This window comes from Rhinolophus sinicus, chromosome 2 (genome assembly GCF_057876585.1).
Source record: "Rhinolophus sinicus isolate RSI-liver-muscle chromosome 2, RSI-T2T, whole genome shotgun sequence".
In the NCBI taxonomy this organism is placed as follows: Eukaryota; Metazoa; Chordata; class Mammalia; order Chiroptera; family Rhinolophidae; genus Rhinolophus; species Rhinolophus sinicus.
The window spans coordinates 190127568-190148176 of NC_142502.1; the positions used below are offsets into that span (position 1 = coordinate 190127568).

The window sequence follows — 20609 nt, forward strand, 5'->3', positions numbered from 1 at the left end:
CAGAACAGTTTCGAGTCGCCTCCCCAGCGATGGGCGACAGGTCAGACAAGCCTTCCAGGCACTGACTCCTGATTTTCCCGTCTTCTGAGTGACTTCACCTCTTCTTTATGCAGTTTAGTTGTATTCTGCCTTTAAAACGTGGTGTTATGTAATTGCTTTGCTGGCATTGAAAACCCCTGCTTGTTGAAGTGGGTTTTGCAGTTTGTAACATGACCTTGCTGGGAAGAGCTGGTGTCGTGCCTTCACGGGCACTTACTTTGAGCTTGGAAAGCGATGGGAAAAGCATTGTGACCACCTGCTGCTCCTCCACAGATGGCAAGGGTGCGTCGTGTGCGTTGAACATGCTGTTCTTACTTTCAGAACTTAGATCACTTCTTAAATAGAGTCATTTTAATGGGGGATATCAGTGTTTTTAATGAAAATTTGTGTCACATGTAAACCTGAACATCTGTAAGTTATTTTGGTTTTTAAAACAAAGTCATATTGTCAGTGTTGATGTATATTTTAGAATCCGTTTGCTTTTAGACGTCAGTAGTTCTTAACTACACAGCTGACTGTAGCTGTTAATGAAAATGCATTTTCCTCAGTGAAGGTATTTGAGTGTGTTATGTGTAGACGTTTTTCTCCACCACTTTTGGCACAGTTTGTTAATTTTTAATTCTGTGTGAGCATTAGTAAGTCTTATTACCCGTTTTTAAAATGAGGGGCAGGCCTTCTATTTATTCTTTTAGTTTTTGCATTCTTATTATTGTTTTACATGCTGTGCAAGTCCCAAAAGAAAGTTTTTGATTTCTTGGAAAGCACACTTAGGTTACCGAGGGCCAGATTTACTGTGTGTGTGTGTGTGTGTGTGTGTGTGTGTGTGTGTGTGTAGTTTGCTTTTTATTTTATATTTGGTTTTGGTTTGAATTACTTAAGAGCAAATTATTATTTGCCCTGCAAATGTACTTAATGTCAAGGAGTTTGGGACACTTCATTTTTCACCTAAGATAATCTCTTCCACTCGATAATACTCTTTACACCTTGCCTACTGACCAGCGCCCTCTCAAAGCACCCGTGTGCCCACTGTGGTGCCCACTGGCCTAGGTGCCACCGGTCACTGGGGGTGGGCTGAGCGGTGGTCAGCAGGCAAGGGAGGAGATGGACCGTGATGAGGAAAGCGCCGAGGGGCAGGCATGGAGCGGTCACAGGAAAGGGTCCCGGGGCCCTGCCCCTGTTCCCTCAGACCTCATGGGAGAGGGCACGGATGAGCACTGAGTTCGGAGGCTGTGTGATGGGTAAGATCTCTTCCGGAATTCATTGGTTACGTCAGCCTTGTATGTTTAGTCAGTGCCAAAGTACCTTTTAGAAGCTGAGTATTCCGTCTGCTGCAACCCCAGTTACTGCTGGTAAGGCATAATTTTCCCGATGATGAGATTAACTCTTCAGGTAGAACTTACATTCAAGGGTCAGCTCTGTGATGAAGTAGAGTATTATTTATAATTTATTATTAGAAGGTGATCAATACCCAATCATTCTTATGAAAACAAATGATGTTCTCCTGTCTTTATTGACACGCAGGCGTCCATATTAGTTTGGTCCCATTAAAAGGATTCCTTTACTCACCCTGTTTAATATAAATGCACACTGAGGTCCCTACTGATGTTTTGTTTCAAAGAAGGGTCACGAAACCTCCCTTCAGACTCACGTTTCTGGGCGTGGTCCCTGACACGCAGCGGCGTTCCCACTCGCTGGCTGCACTCTGAGCTTCACGCCTGTTTGTTTGGTCTCTGTGGTCCCGTTTTACATGGGAGAAACTGAGGCAGGGGGCGGCCAATGTCTCAGCCAAGACCACACAGCCAGTACGTGGCAGCTCAAGGCCTCACCACCGTGCAGCCTGGAGAAATCTCTGCCGTGCCAGGCCTCTGATGTGGGCGCAGGGCTGTCACTTGGTGGGGGGATCTGGCTGCTTATGGACCTTCGTGAGGTTCGCACAGGAGTGGATTGCAACAGTGAAAGACAGCAGAGCAGGTCCTGTTACATGGGGCCCTGCACCGAACGTATGAATGAAAACACAACCAGGCACCGTGTCCTGGGATGCAGTACGCGAAGTGACAAGCATTGGGCCACATGTTGATTCCCAGGGAGCCCAAGCAGGTGAGGTGAGAAGCCAGCCACCGAGGGGCCGGCGGGAGGAGAAGCAGCTGCCTGGGTCAGAAGCAGACGGGTACATGGTGTGGGCTGGTCCGCCCGCCTGTGTGGAGGTGCCTGCTGCACTCATGGATTCTGGGGTCACCAGGGTCTCGTGATGGACAGACGTGGGGACTGTGCTGAGCACCAGTCATGTCGGGGGGGCAGAGCCAACCACAGGCTTGTGGTCGTGCTCCTTCGTGAGTCCGTTCCGGAGGTGCAGGCTTGTCCTAAGAAGGCTTAGCAGCTCAGACTTGGGGCGTCATGGGCCACTGGGCCACAGCTGCGGGTGGGACTAAACGAGTGGGCGTGGCCAGGTGCCACACATCTTCAGGACACTGAATTTAGCTTTCACATAATTTTCACCATTTTCGTGCGCCATGAAGTACTGTTTTTTGTTTGAAATTGCAACCACTTAAAAATGTAAAAAGTAGGGGGTGGCCAGTTACCTCACTTGGTTAGAGCATGGTGCTAAAAACACCAAGGTTCCGAACGGTTTGATCTCCACAGGGGCCACTGTGAGCACTGTCCTCCTTAAAAAAGAAAAGGAAAAAAAATGTGGAAAATACTGTCAGCTGCCGGCCACACAAGAGTAGCCCACAGGCCAGTTACGTAGCTTCTGATGTCCCTGGTCCTGCTTCTGCTGACAGTGGGACTCTTGGGGGCGTGAGTAGTTCAGACACATTTAGTCTTCTCTCGTCAACTCCCCAAATTATTTCCGGATGTTTTAAAACTATCAGTTACAGAATCAGTGCATGTTACGCGTTTGTGGGGAAGTGATTTTATTTTTTCAGGGTGTGAAGCAAATGAGTTCTCACGATTCCTAGGCTGTAAAACGTGTGTTCCCTGAACCCGGGGAGCAGTGGGTGGAGCACCTGCTTCTGGCACCCGCTGCCTGTCACTTGAGACTGTCCTCTGAGAGGGGGACAGGGGCCTGTGTGAGGGACCAGTGCTCACTGTGTAAACTTACAACTGTTAATTTTGAAACTGTCCCAGAGTCCTCGTCACTCTGCGTGCCCTCTGAGGTTCTGCCTCGCGTGCGTGTGCTAACCCTCCCGTGTTTCTTGTTTCAGCTATTTGTACAAGAATGAGATCCAGTCAATTGACAGGCAAGCGTTTAAGGGACTTTCCTCTCTAGAACAACTGTAAGTGGCCCTCGCTTCTGCCCTCGCTTCTGTAGGTGTCACCTGCTCTGTCCCCTCGCAGGGGAGTGAACTGAGATTGCTGTTTGCATGTTGCATGCCTGGACTTAGCGGGACATAGGGAACGTGTGCATGCAAACGAGTGGGCCGTAATTCACTAGCTTGTCACCATCATTGTCTGTCCCCTGGTGGGCATTTCCTGGGTGCAGCCATACCCCAGGCCCTGGGCCCTGCATTCGTGACACAAATGGCAGTAGACTGGCCCTGTTCCCATGGTGCCCCGGTTTAAAGGACAGACACACTTGCAAACCAGTCTGAGCACATAAAGGTCGTTTGGGGAGAAGAGCTGGGGCGTGTGGGGCGAGGAGATGGTGGTGTCCTGTTGCCTGCTGTGTGTCTACACAGCCTGGTGACTTTCTTTACATGTGACGCCATCGTTCTGGAGAAAATCAACCGTCTTCCATGCGTTGCTACTTAGTGTCTATAGGATGTTGCTTCTTTGGCCACATATGAAGTCCTGCTTTGCTGCAATGTCAGCATGTTCATTTTTAAGTGTATTTCCCAGGAAAAGGAGTTTTTTTCGGGCTTGTCTGCTTGGCGGGTCACCCACTGTCACTGAGCCAGAGCCGTTCCCGAGCTTCAGGCTCTGCTAGCGCTTTGTTCCTCGGGCCCCAAACAGCTGTTTGCTGAGCTGAGCTGAGTGTGACGCCCTGTGCCACAGCCACACACGTGTGCCCATGCTTTGTCCGCTGGCTGGGCAGGCTGCAGGCAGAGCTGGGGAGAAGGCGCTCCCTGGAAGCACCCTGCTCGAGCTTGTCAGCAAGCACCTGTCTGTCTATTTGAGCGACAGCTGCTGTCCTGAGCAGGTTTGCACAGCACAGACCAGACTGGGGAGAATTCTGACAGGCTGGGCAGTCTCCGCCTCAGAGAGAAGGAGACGGGACAAGTTCAGATCATTGCAGAAACACGTGGGAATCTCTGGAAAACATCCAGATGGAGGGGCAGTTTACAGAGGAACCCAGCTTTTTGTGGGATGGAGACAGTAAGGTCATCGTGGTAGGGGTGGTGAAGTGTGGCTGTGGTTCACATGTGCCGACAGGCGGAGGTAGGAGGTGCTCCAGCCTCCTGAGGGGTGAGCTGAGTCACTGTCAAGAAAGAAAGAGTCTGGGACAGGTCTCTGAGGTGCGCTTGTCTGACTCAACCTGAAGACTGTGGGAGCACGCGAGCCAGGCTGCCTTTGAAACCCAGCACTGGGCAGTCAGGGGTCTCTGCCTCTGGGTTCTCCCATTCAGCTGTCATCGCTGAGGGTCCCAGGGGTGAACACACAGCACCGGTCCCCACCCTCAGAGGGCCCTGTGTGAGGAGGCCATGAGCATCCCTCCCAGAACGCGGTGGATGCTGTCCTGCCGTGTGCAGAGCGCTATGGGGCCCCCCAGACCAGAGGGGAGGCAGGAAGGGATGAGCCCCTGGAGCCTGGGGATGGGAGGGACACTGAGTGCTGGGCCTCCTGGGGAGGCTGGGGTCGCAGGCAGTGCACACGCCTGTGCAGGGTCAGGAAACATGGGTTAGAACCAGACTTGCTTCCTCTCCGTGGTCTGTCTTTGCCTCCACTGTCGGGGCGGGGTGGCTGGCCCCCAGGCCGCCGGAGCTGCAGCCGCAAAGGAGCCTGTGTGCCCCTGGCAGTGAGGGCTCTCAGCGCATTCAAGGCAGGACCCTGTGTCCCTTCCGGTCAGCCCTTTGCCTGGCCAGCCTGTCGTGGGCAGTCGCTGTGGGACTGACACATGCCCCTTTCCTGCCCTCGGGGGGCTTCCCCTGCCTGCCCAGCTGAGTGTGTCTGTTCCGTGAGTCTGTTCCATGTGTCTGAGCCCCTGACTGGCCGCATCCCTGGAGCTGCCCTACGGTGGCTATGGCAGATTTTTGTTTGATCCTGTCCCCTTCAGGCACAGTCCTGTGATAGAGGCTGCAGGAGGGGTGACAGGAGGTGTCACAGTGACCTGACTGTGACCAGGGGAGGCCAGAGTTCTGCAGGCCCCCAGCTGGGCCGCCTTCTCACAGGCTGGGAGTCACCCTGCCTGTGGCGGTTCTGGAGCTGTCCTGGGGGAGGCCCGGACATGCACGGGATTGGGTGCGGGTGACTCGAGTTGAGTTTGGTGACTTTGAAGTTACAGTGATTTGGAAAAGTTAGTGAAAGTCTCTAACGATGGAGGGTGAGTTTTAAGAAAGCTTTCTTCTGTTTGTGCTTATGATGGAGACCTGTCACGCTGGGGCCGGGCTCTGTCACTCCTGTTGATCCCCAGCACCCCTTGAAGAACCTGACATTTAAAACGTGTGCGTGGCGGGGTGGGTGCGTGGTGCGTGGGTGGGGACTCTGCTCTTGCTGTGTGGATGGGGTGGGGGGGTCCCAGCAGAAGCACCCAGTTAGAAGGTGACTCAGTGTTTTACTGAAGGAAAAAAAAACGCCAATTTTCAAAGTGAGAACGCAGTATTCAGGACCATCAGAAGGAATTGTATGTGAATATATAAGTCAGCGGCAGGACGGGGACCGTCGTGAAAGCAAAGAGCATGAACTCTGGCAGCCGCATAGTTTAAGGGCTCTGGGGAGCACAGCCTCTCACCTCGGTGCCATTTAGGGGTTCCTGACGTGGTTTCTGTGGCTGACAGTACACGCAGTGTCACATTACAGTTCATGCCCCTGCTGCAGCCACACGTAAGTTCAGAGATTTGAAGGAAGGTACTCACAGGCCTGCATATGTCCTATGATTGGGATGATGTTGGTTTTTTCCTAGAAAGGTCCAGATATTTTGGAAGTGAACCAGTGGGGCTGAGCAGTCATGGCTTCCCCCCTGGGGTGTGCGGGGACTCGGCCGGAGTGTCTGACCCGTAGTTGTCATTGTCACTCGGTCATAAAGCCTGGGCCCAGTTTTCAGTGGTTCTCATTCTCCTGTTGGGTGGCTTTGTTTTCCCCCACAGTGTAGACCATCTAGAGAATTACCTGTTGACATATGAATTTGAAATGACTTTAGAAAAATCATTTTGAACAGTAAATCTAGATCTGTAAAAAGTAATTAAAATCATTTACATTGTTTCTTTCTTTCTTTTTTAACTTTCTATAGGTACCTGCACTTTAATCAGATAGAAACTTTGGACCCAGACTCATTTCAACATTTGCCGAAGCTGGAAAGGCTGTAAGTCGAGTTTTATTCCTGACCTTCACCTGCTGACGGCTATTTATCTTTAGCTGTGATAGAGTTCAGGTTACTATTGGTTAAAACACCCAAGAATGGTCTTTGTATAAAACTGAGCTCCTGTCTAACAATTCACAAGCAAGACTTACAGTTTTCTCTTTGTTTGGGAGTGGCAATAAAACAGAAAAATATCTAGTTCTTTTCTGGACTAAATAGCATTGCTCTGAACTCATTGGAATTAAGTGAACACAATCAGAGTTTTCTTTAAAAGCCAACGTATTCAACTGCTTGTGCTCTTTTCTACACGTCTTAGAAGTGCTCTCAAAGGTGGTTTGTTGTATGAACGATCTCTTTCCACAGATTTCTGCACAACAACCGAATTACACATTTGGTCCCAGGGACATTCAGTCACTTGGAGTCTATGAAAAGACTGTAAGTACAACACCTTTTGTGCTATCTTCCCATCAAAGCCTGATTTCTACTTGCCTGCCCCCTTCCTGGGGGACGTGACGTGCACACCACAAATCAGGACAGACCCTGAGTGAGGAGATGGGTCACAGCCATTAGTAGGCGACACTGAACCGAGGTCCCCAGGGCACACGGCCGTGGTTAATTCTTTAAGTCAAATAAGACATTTTAAAAATCAAGTCTAACTTCCTCAAGTCAGTTTTTATTTCCATGTTGCATGGAAGTAACTTCCTGGTGGTCTTCTGTCCCGTGGCCCCAGTCCAGGGCGGGCCGGCCAGTGTCACGTAGCGAATCACACCGATCTGGTCTGCCCGCTCCACCCTGTGACCCCTCACAGAGGTCTTGTTGTCGAGAGGGGCTGTCGGGTCGGAGGGCTGCACCCAGCAGGCCCGTGCTCTCCCCACCCACGGCCACACACCTGAGAGTTCAGGCACCGTGTCGTGACATCCTGTCTGCACTGAGCCCAGTAAATCCCACTGAGGGTGGTCATCAGAGAAATGACCAGGTAGGGGGCTGGTTCTGAGCCCGTCCTGGAGAAATACAGGTGGCAGGTGTGATGTCACAGGCCACGGTCTCCCCAGCGTGGCCCTGGCCTGCACTGTGGACTTAGAGGACGATGAGTTTAATGCCCCTTTAATTCTGGGGCCTGTGAGCTCTTCCTCCATGAATTTGGCAGCGCCCGCTTCAGTGGGGTTTCCTCATGAGCCAGCTCAGGCCCGTTGGCCAGCAGCTGCCACTGTCCCAGTTCTGGGCCCTGGTCCCTGGGGGCAGCTGCTTCTCACCGCTGTGCTGCACAAACAGCCGTCCTGCCCAGGTGGAGGGTCCCCTGCCTGTCACATTTGTGGGGATGGGGGTGTCTGGCTGCACACGCACTTTCTCAGCAACTTTTGGGATAACTTCAGTCTGTGAGATCAGTGCTCTGGAAACAAACCCCAACCAGGTCATGCAGCTCCACTGTCATCCCCTGAGGGACAGTTAAGGACCCCTGAGACGACACAGTGCCTACAACATAGTAGTCGTTTATAAGGTGCCCCGTCCTGCGTCTCTCGCAAGATGTCTCTGTTTTGACCATGAAACCTGTGGTGGTTGACACTCACGCGTAACGCGCCGCCTCACACCACCCCTCACCGTGCTCCTTGCTGTCCAGGCTGCTGACGTGCGGGTCTGGGCTTGCTTTCCAGTCGGGCCAGTCTGGGCGGGATCCGTGCTGTGCCACGTGCCTCTGTTTGTCCAGTTTGGTCTGTCTGGAATGGTTAGTGCCTGCTGTCTCGTGTCTCACTGGCTGCTTCTCACAGGCGACTGGACTCCAATGCGCTTCACTGCGACTGTGAAATCCTGTGGCTGGCGGACTTGCTGAAAGCCTACGCTAGGTCGGGCAACGCGCAGGCAGCTGCCACCTGCGAATACCCTAGACGCATCCAGGGGCGGTCGGTGGCCACCATCACCCCAGAAGAGCTAGACTGTGGTGAGTGAACCGTGCTGGCGTGGCAGGGGGGTGGCCGGTCACAGCCCTGTCTTTACTGGCTGGTTCCCAAAAGCAAGTCCCAGGGGGACCTGCCGACGACCCTCCGGTGAAAGCCCTGCTCTGTAGTATCCGTGAGGAACTTTATGTTAATGAACTTGGGCTTTCCTTTGAGGTTCCCTGCAAAACCTACCAAACAAAGTGCACTGCCAGTGTGCCCGATGCTGCCCCGGGGGTGGGAGGACTCAGGAGGTGAAGGCGCCTGGCGGCGGCTGGGAGCTGAGCTGGGCGGTGGCCGCACGGGCTGCGGGACTCACGTTCATGCCTCTGATGCATGTGGGCTCGGCACCGTGTGCCTGGGACACCTCTCCACATTGCAGAACAGGAACGAGCCCGAAGCAGACTGCATGGCTGAATCTTCCCTACAGATGCCCACAGAGCCATGCCTTTTCTGTTTCAGCCCTTTCTGTGATGCTAAACCTAGTTTTTCAGTTCTTCCTCTAAAGCATCATTGCTATTTTTTACATATTAAAGACAAACAAGGAGGATTAGAAGCCAGTGCACTTCATCAGTGACCCTGCTGGTAACATGAGCCACTGGTGTCATCATTTATGTCCCTTTACTGCTGCCGGTTGCTTTGGCTAAAAAGTATTATTTTCTACTCTGTTATTCACTGAACACCGTTACTCATGGAGTGCGCGGTCTGCACAGGGGTCTCACTTCCTTGACAGCTGCGTACACCACTGGGTGCGCGTCCGAGACACCTTACTGTGAGGCCGCCCCAAGGCTCTGAGTATAAGATGCTGTGTGGGGATTGGCCTGTCACGTGGTCTCCTGTGGATGAAACTGTGCCACTTTGTGGGGAAATTTGTAGTTGCATACAGCTTGAATACCTGTGACTTGCTCATGACGTAAGGGGTGTCACTTGGGTCCTTGCTCCCTTGACGGCTTAAGACCAGGAAGTTCTCCGTTTCCTTGTTGGTGCAGAAAGACCCCGGATCACGTCCGAGCCGCAGGACGCAGACGTCACCTCGGGGAATACCGTCTTCTTCACCTGCAGAGCCGAGGGCAACCCCAAACCCGAGATCATCTGGCTGCGAAACAAGTACGTTGGGTGTTGGATGGTCCCGGTGCCCTGCCTGCTGGACAGCGCACAGCACAACCTCCAGACCCCACCTTGACCCTGCTCCTCTGCCGTGGGGAAGAGGCATCGAGGAGGAAACACTAGTGCATCTTCTCTGCTCTGCAACAGCAGTGGGGCCGGTACATGTGTCCGTGTCCCAGGGCCCTGGGCCGTCAGCTGGGTCGCCCAGGGAAGCAGCTCGCTCCCACTCTCCCCTGGTCAGCGTTTGCTCTAAAGGGCTGCATGTCACCCCTGCCCGGGTTAGGATTGGGAGGGAAAACTGGTTCTGTGCCCACCTGCTTTCTCTGGTTGGAAGCCCTGGGGTGTGATGCCTGGGGGCTTGGCCCCTCGAGCGTTGGGACCTGTCCTTACTAGGTGAGGGGCCCTGTGTTGGGTGGGGTCCCCTGGGAGACTCCCGCAAGTGACCACATAGGCGCTGAGCTCCTGTGTGCGTCTTACTTGTTCCTGAAAGGAGGTCTCCCCTTTGTCCACCAGCATTTGGTGTGGGGAGCAGAGGTGTGGGATGGGGTCACCTGCTCCAGGGCCCTGGTCAGCCTGTGGGGTCTTTGGTAAAGGGGGCATTTCAAGCGTCCATTTTGGGCTTAATCCTCAGTGTGTGCATGAGCACGAGCACTTTGCCACCATCACTTAGGAGCAGAGTCCAGGCTGTCACCTCGGCGCTCAGGTCTCCATGTGGAGCTGCAGGGCCGTGTTGTCATGACCGAGCAAGGAGGACGCTGAGGAGATGGGAGCCCGACACCACCTGGGCCTCGTGCTCCATACGCGGGCTGACCTAGGAGTCTGCCTGGGCTCCTGAGTCCCCAGTGTTGGCAGGAATGGCAGATGCAGGCGCTGAGCTGGGCGTCTGGGAGCCCCCTGGTGCAGACCGGGAAGACGAGTTCCTGGCTGTAAAGACGTGGGGTTTGTTATGGCCCAGACTTGTCCTCACCACTGAGCTGTCGTCAGACTTGGGCCACTGCAGTGTGGGGAAACGTCACATACCTTCTGGGCTGGCTCTGAAGTGGATGCGATTGAAAATCTAGAGTGAGCACTGCAAGCTCTGAAGTACTTTGAAGTGCACATTGAAAAGGCACAGAAGCATGTTTGGCTTAAGCCCTGCACACCCACATTCATACGGAACACGTTGATACGAAAAGTTAACACCCTAGAGCTGGTCACGGAGAACAGAGCCAGGCCTGATGTCTGCACAGGGCGGAGCCTCCCCCTGCCAGTTCCTGCCAGCCCCCCTCCCCCCTCCATGGGCCAGCGCCCCTTCCCCCCCATGGGATAGCCTCCCCTCCCCTGTGGACCAGCCTCCCCTGTGGGTCTGCGTCACCTGAGAGCCTACCTCACCTGCTGGCTCAAGTGTTTATGGGCAGGAACTGGGCCACCTCAGTAAGAGTCTCATTTGTGGGGCCTGAGGTGGCTTGCTTCCATCCAGAGCACCCCGTGAATGAGGACGGATTTCACTTTTGGGGGACTGGCCAGGCGAGGAAGGGGGTGGGCCGCACAGCGGTGTTCCCGCAGCTCAGAGCCATCCGTCTGGGAGCTCCTGGGTCTCAGCGGAATCCATACAGAAATGCTCACAAACAAGGATGGGTGTGTGCTGTCAGCTATGTAATCTTTTGCTTTCAATAACATAAGTGTTTCTACCCTGTTGTCTTGAATGAACTGGCCAGAAACAAAGGGAAATATTTTTTTTTCCATTGTGTTTATTTTTTCCCTTTGGAATGAGGACCACTTTAAAAATTAAATGTTTATAGATTGCACATGTAAATAACAAGCAAATATTTGAATTAATGAGAGATGCAACTGCATAGGCCTCTGTCCCAGGGACACCCATGACTTCAGTCCCAGGGAACACGGGGTCCCGCCCTTCCACTCCTGGCACTTGGGGCCCCCAGACGCGGGCACCGTGCCAGGATGCCCCTGTGGCCCGGCCCAGGCCTTCCTGTGCTGTGAGGGCTGGCACGCATGGCTTTCTGTCTTTGCAGCAATGAGCTGAGCATGAAGACGGATTCCCGCTTGAACTTGCTGGACGATGGGACCCTAATGATCCAGAACACACAGGAGACAGACCAGGGCATCTACCAGTGCATGGCGAAAAACGTGGCTGGGGAGGCGAAGACGCAGGAAGTGACCCTCAGGTACTTTGGGTCTCCAGGTACGTGGAGAGTGTGCAAATGAGGGTCCTTCTTCCTCAGGCCGCTTCTTTCTGTGCCCTGCTGGTCAGACGCCATCCGCGGGGCTTGGCAGCGGGGTCACAGGCGACCCCCGCCCGTCACTGGCCCACAGTCAGCCTCTAATGCAGGACAGACACTCCGAGTGGACAGTTGAGGCACGTGGTTTTTAGGATACGTGGTGAGGCGGCCACCAGAGGGGCCGTGGACCCCTGCGAGACCACACCAGGCCCGCCCCTCACACCCATCCTAAGGGGCAGCTGCCAGGTGTCCTGTTTGTCAGTGGGGTCTCCATTGTGCCAAGAGCTTTGGTTATTGAAAACAAAGCCAAAATCTGGAATTTTATGCAAAATCCTCACATCTAAAATGTTGGCACCTGATTTTTAAAAGACCGTCCAAGTCCAGTAAGGCTCCGCTGTGGCCTGGAGTTGGCGTGGGTCCCACCGGCGGCAGGCCTGCTCTTGCCAACGTGTTTAATTGCAGGGCTGTGGTCAGAAGAGCATCTGGCCCTTGGAGAGTCCCGAGCAGTGGTCCACGACTGCCACTGCTGCTGGAAACAGCACGGGGGAGGGTCTGCGCTGTCACTCCCTGCTGGCTGGGCCAGCAGTCGATTCCTGAGGGGTGCCCCCTACACCTGCCTGGTGACACCTGGCCACTGTCCTGGGCTTCCTTTGCAAACCACTCTGGGCCTGGGTTTCCCTGCATTTTATATTCCTACCCACTGTCGGATGGCAGTGTAAGTGGCTGTGTGTGAGCCTTTGTTTAGATGCTTGGCTCCGAAAAACTGGTCTGACACTTGTATCGTGTGGTACGCCCAGTAGGTGAGCATTCACACACACAGTATTTCTGTAGCGAATGACAATTCCTAGTATCGAATTGCAGCTCAAGGGAGAGCAAAGCCCAGTGACACGGCTCCCACAGGGCTTTGGGCGTCTCCACCAAGGCTCGTTGCTGCTCGGAATCTCGAAGGCATAGCTGTTGGTCCCAGAAGGAGCTTGTGTGAGGAGTAGGAAAACTCACAGGGCAGTGCACAGCGGCAGTGCCCCCAGCATAGGTTGCAGGGCAAGGCAAACAGTGGGGCCTGAGAAGGAACTTATTTCGGGTGGCAGGTTGGCTGCCCTCCAGGCAGGAGCATGACCCACCTCGAAGGCGTTTCTTCCTCAGGAATGGTGACCTCACTGAATGTCGGATGAGCACGTCCGTGTAGATCACGGAAGCACATGTGAAGGGGCGCCCCCGATCTGTGACAAGGCCACTGGGCCAGGGGCTGGCAAACTGTCCTGTGGACCACACCTGGCCTGCTGCCTGTTTTCCTAAGACTTGGGGATGCGGAACGGTTTTACATTTTTATATGACGGAAACGTAGGCGTTTTTAGGATACATGCTATTTTAGGATGCATGGTAATTACAAGAAAGTCAGGTTTCAGTGTCTATAAACTAGGTTTTATTGCAGCATAACCACACGCCTTCTTTTACAAGTTGTCTGTGGCTGCGTTTTGAGGCCACGGCAGAATTGAGCAGCAACAAGGCTGTGTGGTCTGCGATCCTGAAACGGACGCTCTGGCCCTTCCCAGAAAGTTTGTCAGCCTTGTCCCCAGACTGGTGACAATATGTAGTAATGACAATAGACCAACTTGTAAGTCTCCGGGAGTCTAAAGGGCTAAATATACTTTATATATTTTGAAGCTCTGTTATTAGGGGCTTGTAGTTCCCTCCATGAACTAAACTTTTGGTCGTGAACAATTCTACCTGTCAGTGCTTTTGCCTCAGAGTTAATCTGGCTTAATAGAGATGCAGCCAGCTTCCTTCTGGTGAGTAAGTGTCTGTCCCATCATTTTGCTCTGAACCTTTCTGTACCCATAAGTATTGGAGGCTCGTTACAAACAGCATTGAGTGACATGAAAAAAAATTCAAGTGGACATTGTCTTAAAGTGATTCCATCTATGGTTATTGTAGTAAGCGACATGTTTACACACATAAATTCTACATCTTATTTTGAACTATTTATCCAACAATGTTTTCTGTGTTCCTTGCCTTATTTTGGAGTAATTGTTTTTCCTTTTCTATTTTCCTAGTTTGGAAGTTAACACTTTATTTCTTTTCTTTCAGTAGTTATTCCAGGCCATTTTAAATGCATTCTTAAATTAAAGAGCTGCAGTGCCAGTCTTTACCTTCACCTCCAAAATGCAGTCATGCCTCTCAGTCTGTGCCTGGCTTGTGGTTTGCAGCGTGTAAAACATCATCGTCTTGTGTTCTTAATGCCTGTCTAGCTGCACCCACATATTAATCACTTCTGATTCTTTTTATTTCTTTCTGCATCTCAGCTCTTCTCCTGCGGCCACTTTTCTTCTGCCTAACGTGGAGTGAATTAGGCAGCAAACCCACATGAGGACCAGCTTTCGGTTAATGAATTTAAAATGAGATTTGTTTGCCCCTTCCCCTCAGCATGGTTCCCTGGGTGGGGAGGTGGGGCCACTTGACCTCTAGTTGGTGTAGCACTGGGGGACCCAGCCTCCCGGTCCCTCGCCCTTTGTCTGATCTTTCTCTGTTTAAGGACAATTTGAGATCACGGCCCTGCCCCTGCCCTCAGGCCCTCTTTTACTCTGCGTTCTCCCTGTACACAGCCCCCAGCCTCTGGTTTGCCGCTCTCTAGAAATGCTGGTGTTGAATGTCGTCTCTACTTTCTGTCATTTTCTGTTACTGAGGTATTTGACAGGTGAGGCTTACACTTTAACATAGAACAGTGTAGAAAGGTCTCACTGTGTCCCCACTTAGTTCCTCCCTCTGCCCCATGTCCCCAAGTTACAGTGGTTTTTTCTTCTTTCTGGAAAAACTATCTGTGCCGCTGCTAGAGGCTTTCCCCTTCAGTCGCAAGCCTTCCCTTTGAGCTGTGTCGGATTTGTGATGATGTAACAAAAACCTTCTCCCGTATGGATATGTTTAGCTTTCTCCCCAGACTTTTTCTTATCACAGGTCCATCGCCTTTATCCAAAACCCCTGGGGCCAGATATTTGAAATTCGTTAATGTGGGGACTTTTCTCAGAAGGCAGGTGGTGCGTGCACACCTATAATCAACGTGTCAACGCCCCATAACAAATGGCCGGGATACTCACAGGAAAATGAGGACGCTAAAGAGCCTCATGAGGGTTTAGGTCGATATTTATCAACAAGTTATGAAAAGATATTTGTTTCTGGAGCTTTGTGGATTCCAGAATTATGGATGAGGGTGTCCGTCCAAAGAAACACCACAGCCATTAAAGAAAGCCTTCTACGTGTGTGTTGTTTTACATTCTGTTGAATGTATGGCGTAAGGTCCCTGTGGGTAATTTCTGGGCTAAAGTGCCTATGGGTTTTTAGTGCTGAGACATGTGGCCATGTCCCTCTCCAGGTGACACTTGGGGCCGCCGCGGTGGGAGAGCTCGGTTTCTGCCCAGACTCACCCACGAAGCACGTTAACAAATGTGTGGGGTTTTCTTTCCCCAGCTTCACAGTTGAAAGGTGTTATCTCAGAGTAGTTTTAATTTGTAAGTGAAACAGAGTCTTTTATTTGGTATGAATACTCTTTAAAGACAAGTGTTACGCCCATAAGAACTATTAGTGAGGTGGACATAACGTGTTTGGGACAAACAGTGAGAGTTCTCGAGAGTCCAGTCCCTGCATCAACAAGACACGACTGTCACTCGTCACTCGTACTTGCTGATGGCTCGTGTGACCCACGGCAGTGGCCCATTTTTATTTTCTGCACTTTTCTGTAAGAAATAAAGAAGGCAAGGACACGGTGGATTGTGTCTGTTTTTCTTAGTTAGAGGTCACTAGCTAGAGCTCATAGCATGAAAACAGAAAAACTTCAGCAAACTGTTGCCAAACTAGAGAAATAACTCCGAACTTGTGTTTCGTTGTCACAGCTCGACCCACTTTTGTAATCCAGCCTCAGAACACAGAGGTGCTGGTCGGGGAGAGTGTCACCCTGGAGTGCAGTGCCACCGGCCACCCCCTGCCCCAGATCACCTGGACGAGAGGGGACCAGACCCCGGTGCCAGTCGACCCTCGTATTAGCATCACTCCCTCGGGCGGCCTTTACATTCAGAACGTGGCCCAGGAGGACAGTGGGGAGTACACGTGCTTCGCGGCTAACAGCGTCGGCAGCATCCACGCCATGGCCTTCATCATCGTCCAGGGTGAGAGTCGGGCCCCGCGGGGACCCCCTCCCTGAGCAGCCCCACCCCGGGCCCTGGTCCTGCGCCCAGAACTGGCTTTTCTTTACCCATCGTGTTTTCCGCCACCCGACTCCTTACCTGTGACCTGGTGGTTGGTTTATTTTCTGATCCAAAGCTTCAGAGGACGGGGGGCTTTATTTTCTGGCCGTTACCCGTTGCACCAGGAGCGCCTGGCGTGTGTAAATGTGGAAGCCAGTTCACGAGCCCTTGCCGTTCTCGCATCATCTGGCCACTCCCTTGTTTGGTGCTCGCTGTCTTTGTTGTGCTTGTTACTTTTATGAAAATGGAATCACACTGGGGACACTATTCTGTAACGTGTTTTTCACCCAATAGTAACAAAAGAACCCCATCACTATGCACAGTTGTTACTCAGTGACGTTTCTAGCCATTGGCAGTACTGAGGACGCGCTGTCTCTGGGCCGGCCTGCGTCCGCGGCCTGGAAGGAAGCCAGCTGTCCTCTGACTTGTAGCTGGCGCGGGTGTCCAACCAGTGTCTGCTCTCTGCAGGGTGATGCCTAGAAACGCCCGCCGCCCGTTCCCTGCACTTCCCTTTGCCCCCCCTTTACGTGTCTCCCCACCTGTGCACAGCTGCTGCAGTGACCGCAGGGTCCTTTGGAGTCTGTCGTCTCCTTACTGGGGCAGCTCCTTCTATGGGGGGACAGTGGCAGCGCCAGGGTGTGTGGTATTCTCAGCAATGCTGTCCTTTTAATGTCCGTTCCCAATGTGTTTCCTTCCGGAAGCTCTTCCTCAGCTCACTGTGACCCCTCAGGACAGAGCTGTGATTGAAGGACAGACGGTCGATTTCCAGTGCGAGGCCAAGGGCTACCCGCAGCCCGTCATCGCCTGGACCAAAGGAGGTAAGACACTGACCTGGGCTCCTGGCCCTGCCCCCGCCCTTCCTCTCTCCTTCCCTCCCTCCCTCCCTCCCTGGGACCCAGACACAACTCACTCTGTCTGTCTGGCCTGGCAAACCCCCGTCCTGTGGGCAGGGCCGAGGTGGCTGAATCCAGCATGACCCAGGCTCTGGGGACAACCAGAGGTTTCCACCTGCCCCAGCCGTGGGCACCCCCACTCGCATCAGAGTCTGTCCTTATTGAAGGGACAGGGTGTGGCCTTCTACTCACGATCATATTCACCCAGATGGTCTGTGTCTCACCTTTAATGGATACTTAATCAGCATTGAATGAAAGTTAACAACACCTGGGATAGAACTTTCTGGAAACCAGTAGAGAAAACCCTTTTGCTCTCACTTTAATTCCCAGAGCGCTCCTACCATCTCTCCATCACATTACTTCTTGGGGTCCACCCCGTTACCCAGGTGGGTGAACTGCTGGCCACTGGGCTTGAGGAGGCACAGACCATCCCCAGGGGTGACAGGAGCCTGGCTGACAAGGTCGGGGTGAGGGAGGACAGGTGCCCACACTGGGTGGACTTTCAGCATTCTGTCCTGGACTCGACACAGGGTGACCTTGAGAACCTGCTGACGACCTCTGCCTTGAACCAAAGGGCAGCTGTGTCCCTTTGTCCCGTGAGGGCGCTTTCCAGGGGTTCCCACAGCCCTCTGTGTACCCCCACACTGGGCCTCCCAGTCCTCAGGCAGGAAGGCTCATCCCCAAGGGGTTGGGTGACCTCACCTTTCAGTCCCTCCAGTCCCCTGCCCTCTGCCCAGATGTGTGTCCTTTCACACCCAGCGTGGGCCCAGCCAATCCCAGGGTCCTGGATCCCCCTGCCGTCCTGACTCCTGCTTACGTAGCTCTGTCGCCCTGTTATCTGCCGCACACGCCTTCTGAGGACTTTCTTGGGGATGGCGGATGTGTTCTGTTCATCCCTGACCTGACTGCACGCAGCTCGTGCTGGCACTTGACGCAGGCGTGTGAGGGACGTCTGAGTTCGCTGACCAGCGAGGGTTGGGACGATGAGCCCGGGCCCTCACTCCGGCAAAGACAGGTTGCTGCATTCCTTTCATTTTCTCAGATAAAGTTCTGTTTGATTCACTTTATCGCCGGTAACAGCGTCACCCCCATGTGTCCACTGACTGACCCGTGTCTCCTTGCCTTTTAGGGAGTCAGCTGTCGGTGGACAGACGGCACCTGGTCCTGTCATCAGGGACACTGAGGATCTCGAGTGTTGCCCTCCACGACCAGGGCCAGTACGAGTGCCAGGCCGTCAACATCGTCGGCTCCCAGAGGGTCTCAGTCCACCTGACGGTACAGCCCAGAGGTGCGTGGCTGGTGGTGCAGGTGCCGTGTGCAGACTGGTCATGTGGAAGGACCGGCCTGGGCACCAGCGTCCATGTCACTGTTAACTGCCGGGAGCTGGCTCTTCCTTTCTTGAGTAGCTGTCCCTTTTTCTCAAAATCTCAAGGTGTTTACGCTGTAACCGTTGTCTTTCACTTTAGCCCGTGACAACGTTTGTTTATGTTTTAATGATGCCAGTGCTGAACTCTGATAAGGCCGACTTGTCACCGTGAAATGGACCTCTTTGTTCCCCTGGCTGTACCTCCTACTTCAGAGAAGGCCATGTCACCTCTCCTGGGTGGCTATTCAGGCAGCGCTGGGTCTGAGTCAGCTGACCCATGAACAGACCCCCACCCGTGTCCTGGAGGCACGGGTCTGTTTCCTGTTGGCCTCTGAGCATTTGACCCTTTCTTCCTCCCGTCCTTCCTGGAGGTCCCATGTTTTCTCCACTCCGAAGGACCCACATTGCCTCATGCCTCTATAAAGACCCAGGATAGATGTCTGTAGGTGCAGAGGTTGTAGAGCTCAAATGGGGAGCCAGGCCTGTGTGCAGAGTGGAGAGTCCCGTGAGGGTCAGGCCTGGGAGACCACTCCCCTCCTGCATCTCTAATGTGCTTGGCTGGCACTGGGTTTGTGGGTTTTCCCCTCTTATTCCCGACTGGGCAGGAGTCTGGGTGGCCTGTTGGGTAAGAACTTGGGTCCCTGAAAGCCCATGAGGACCTGCCACCGTTGGCCAGGTCCTTCGCTGCGAGGTGAGGTCAGCTGCCCTGTCAAGTGCAGGTTTCCTTCGTGGTCATCAAGCTCTCTCGGGCCCCCTCTGTCCTGCCTCGTTCCTGGGGGCTCTCGTCCCTCCCCAGGCCGGAGCTCTGCTCGCGGGCAGTGGGCCATCCGGTCTCTTCTGGCTCCTGTGCTCTGTACAGATGCCGCTAGGAACAGACAGGCTGACTGGCAGGAGTCCTCGGGGCCCTGTCCCTGCCCTGCTGGGGGAGGGACCTGGGGCGTCAGTCCCGAGCTTCCCTGGGTTCTCCACCACGGACACTTGCCTTCCAGTCACCCCGGTGTTTGTCAGCATTCCCAGCGACGTGACAGTGGAGTCGGGCACCGACGTGCAGCTGCCATGCAGCTCCCAGGGGGAGCCTGAGCCGGCCATCACTTGGAACAAGGTACGCGCTGTGCCCAGCGTCACGTGCGGTGGCTGCCCCGTGTCCTCCCACAGCAAACGCCCACATTCAAGCCTGCATTAAAACGTTCTGCCGGTGTCCTCAGTAATGAAAACAGGACAAGAGCCTCAGAACGGTTTCCTGCTCACGTCCTCGGGGACAAAAGCAAAGCAACCCTCCTGTTAGATCCCGATTTTGTAATTAGTAGGGAAGGCTTTTTGTTGTTTCATTTCTCTGTTTTGTTTTTATTAAACCCAATGAAAATGTGTAACAGTGTTAAACATATAAACAAGTGCTTGATCTGCAATGTGTCCAGACGCCGGGATGGCGGGTGGTCCCGTGCAGTGGTTCCCTGGGAAGGAGCCACGGGGGTGGGGCTGGTGACGCCTGGGTCTCCTCGGCTGGGACTCGCCGGCCTTCCCAGTGTGGCCCAAGCGTCTGTCTTGCCCGAGATAGTGCAGGTTCCTTGTCCATCTCCGTAGCCTGTGTCCCACGTCCCGTCCCGATCCTGGGAAGGCCCAGGAGCCAGTCTGCTCACATCCTCGGGGTCTGCGCAGGCACGGAGGCCACGTGTGTCCCACTGAGTTGGTCCTGAGGACTTTGATCAAACCTCCGCTAAGCTCAACCTCTAAGTTCCCCTCTGTGAGGCCCTGACACGCAGCCCCGCCCCACCCAGGACAAACTCTGTCTGCTGCCGAGTCTGACTCACCTGTGATTTCTGCTCTGTTTTGCTCCAGGATGGGGTGCAAGTGACGGAAAGTGGGAAATTCCACATCAGTCCTGAGGGGTTCTTGACCATCCACGACGTGGGGACCGCGGACGCCGGCCGCTACGAGTGTGTGGCCCGGAACACGATCGGGCAGGCCTCGGTCAGCATGGTGCTCAGCGTCAACGGTAAGAGCCAGGGTCGTGTCCCGGGGCTGGCATCGCCGTCCCCACCTGTGTGGGCTGGAAGGCTGGCGCAGAGAAGCAACACCCAGGCGCTTGGGCTTCAAGGCCCGCCAGGCATCCGCACCGTTTGCTGGGGGACCCACAGGCCTCTGTGGCTGACCCGCTGGGCAGAGCGTCCCTGCTCTGGGTTTGCTGGTGGGTTTAGTGGCATCTCAACCCTTCAAACGTGATGACGCGTGATTTTCAGTCACCATTGGGAGGAAGCGTGGGTGCAGTTAACTGCCTCACAGGAGTCTGGCACCTTCACTAGCTCTCTCTGTCCCGGGCGTGGCCGTGTGTCCCGGGCGTGGCCGTGTGTCCCGGGAGTGGCCGTGT

General features: G+C 53.8%; 1 protein-coding gene across 2 annotated transcripts in view; it reads left to right on the plus strand.

Moving 5' to 3' along the window:
• Nucleotides 1-20609, plus strand: part of PXDN (peroxidasin) — a 68021-nt gene that overhangs the window by 27151 nt on the left and 20261 nt on the right. The window contains exons 4-14 of one of the 2 annotated variants that reach the window (XM_074331615.2): nt 3243-3314; nt 6425-6496; nt 6857-6928; nt 8260-8429; nt 9414-9531; nt 11544-11713; nt 15635-15907; nt 16687-16803; nt 18008-18166; nt 19234-19346; nt 20081-20237. In XM_074331615.2, coding sequence (XP_074187716.2) covers nt 3243-3314; nt 6425-6496; nt 6857-6928; nt 8260-8429; nt 9414-9531; nt 11544-11713; nt 15635-15907; nt 16687-16803; nt 18008-18166; nt 19234-19346; nt 20081-20237 — 1493 coding nt within the window. The remainder of the gene's footprint in view (nt 1-3242; nt 3315-6424; nt 6497-6856; nt 6929-8259; nt 8430-9413; nt 9532-11543; nt 11714-15634; nt 15908-16686; nt 16804-18007; nt 18167-19233; nt 19347-20080; nt 20238-20609) is intronic. The other variant, XM_074331616.2, reaches the window with a different exon arrangement.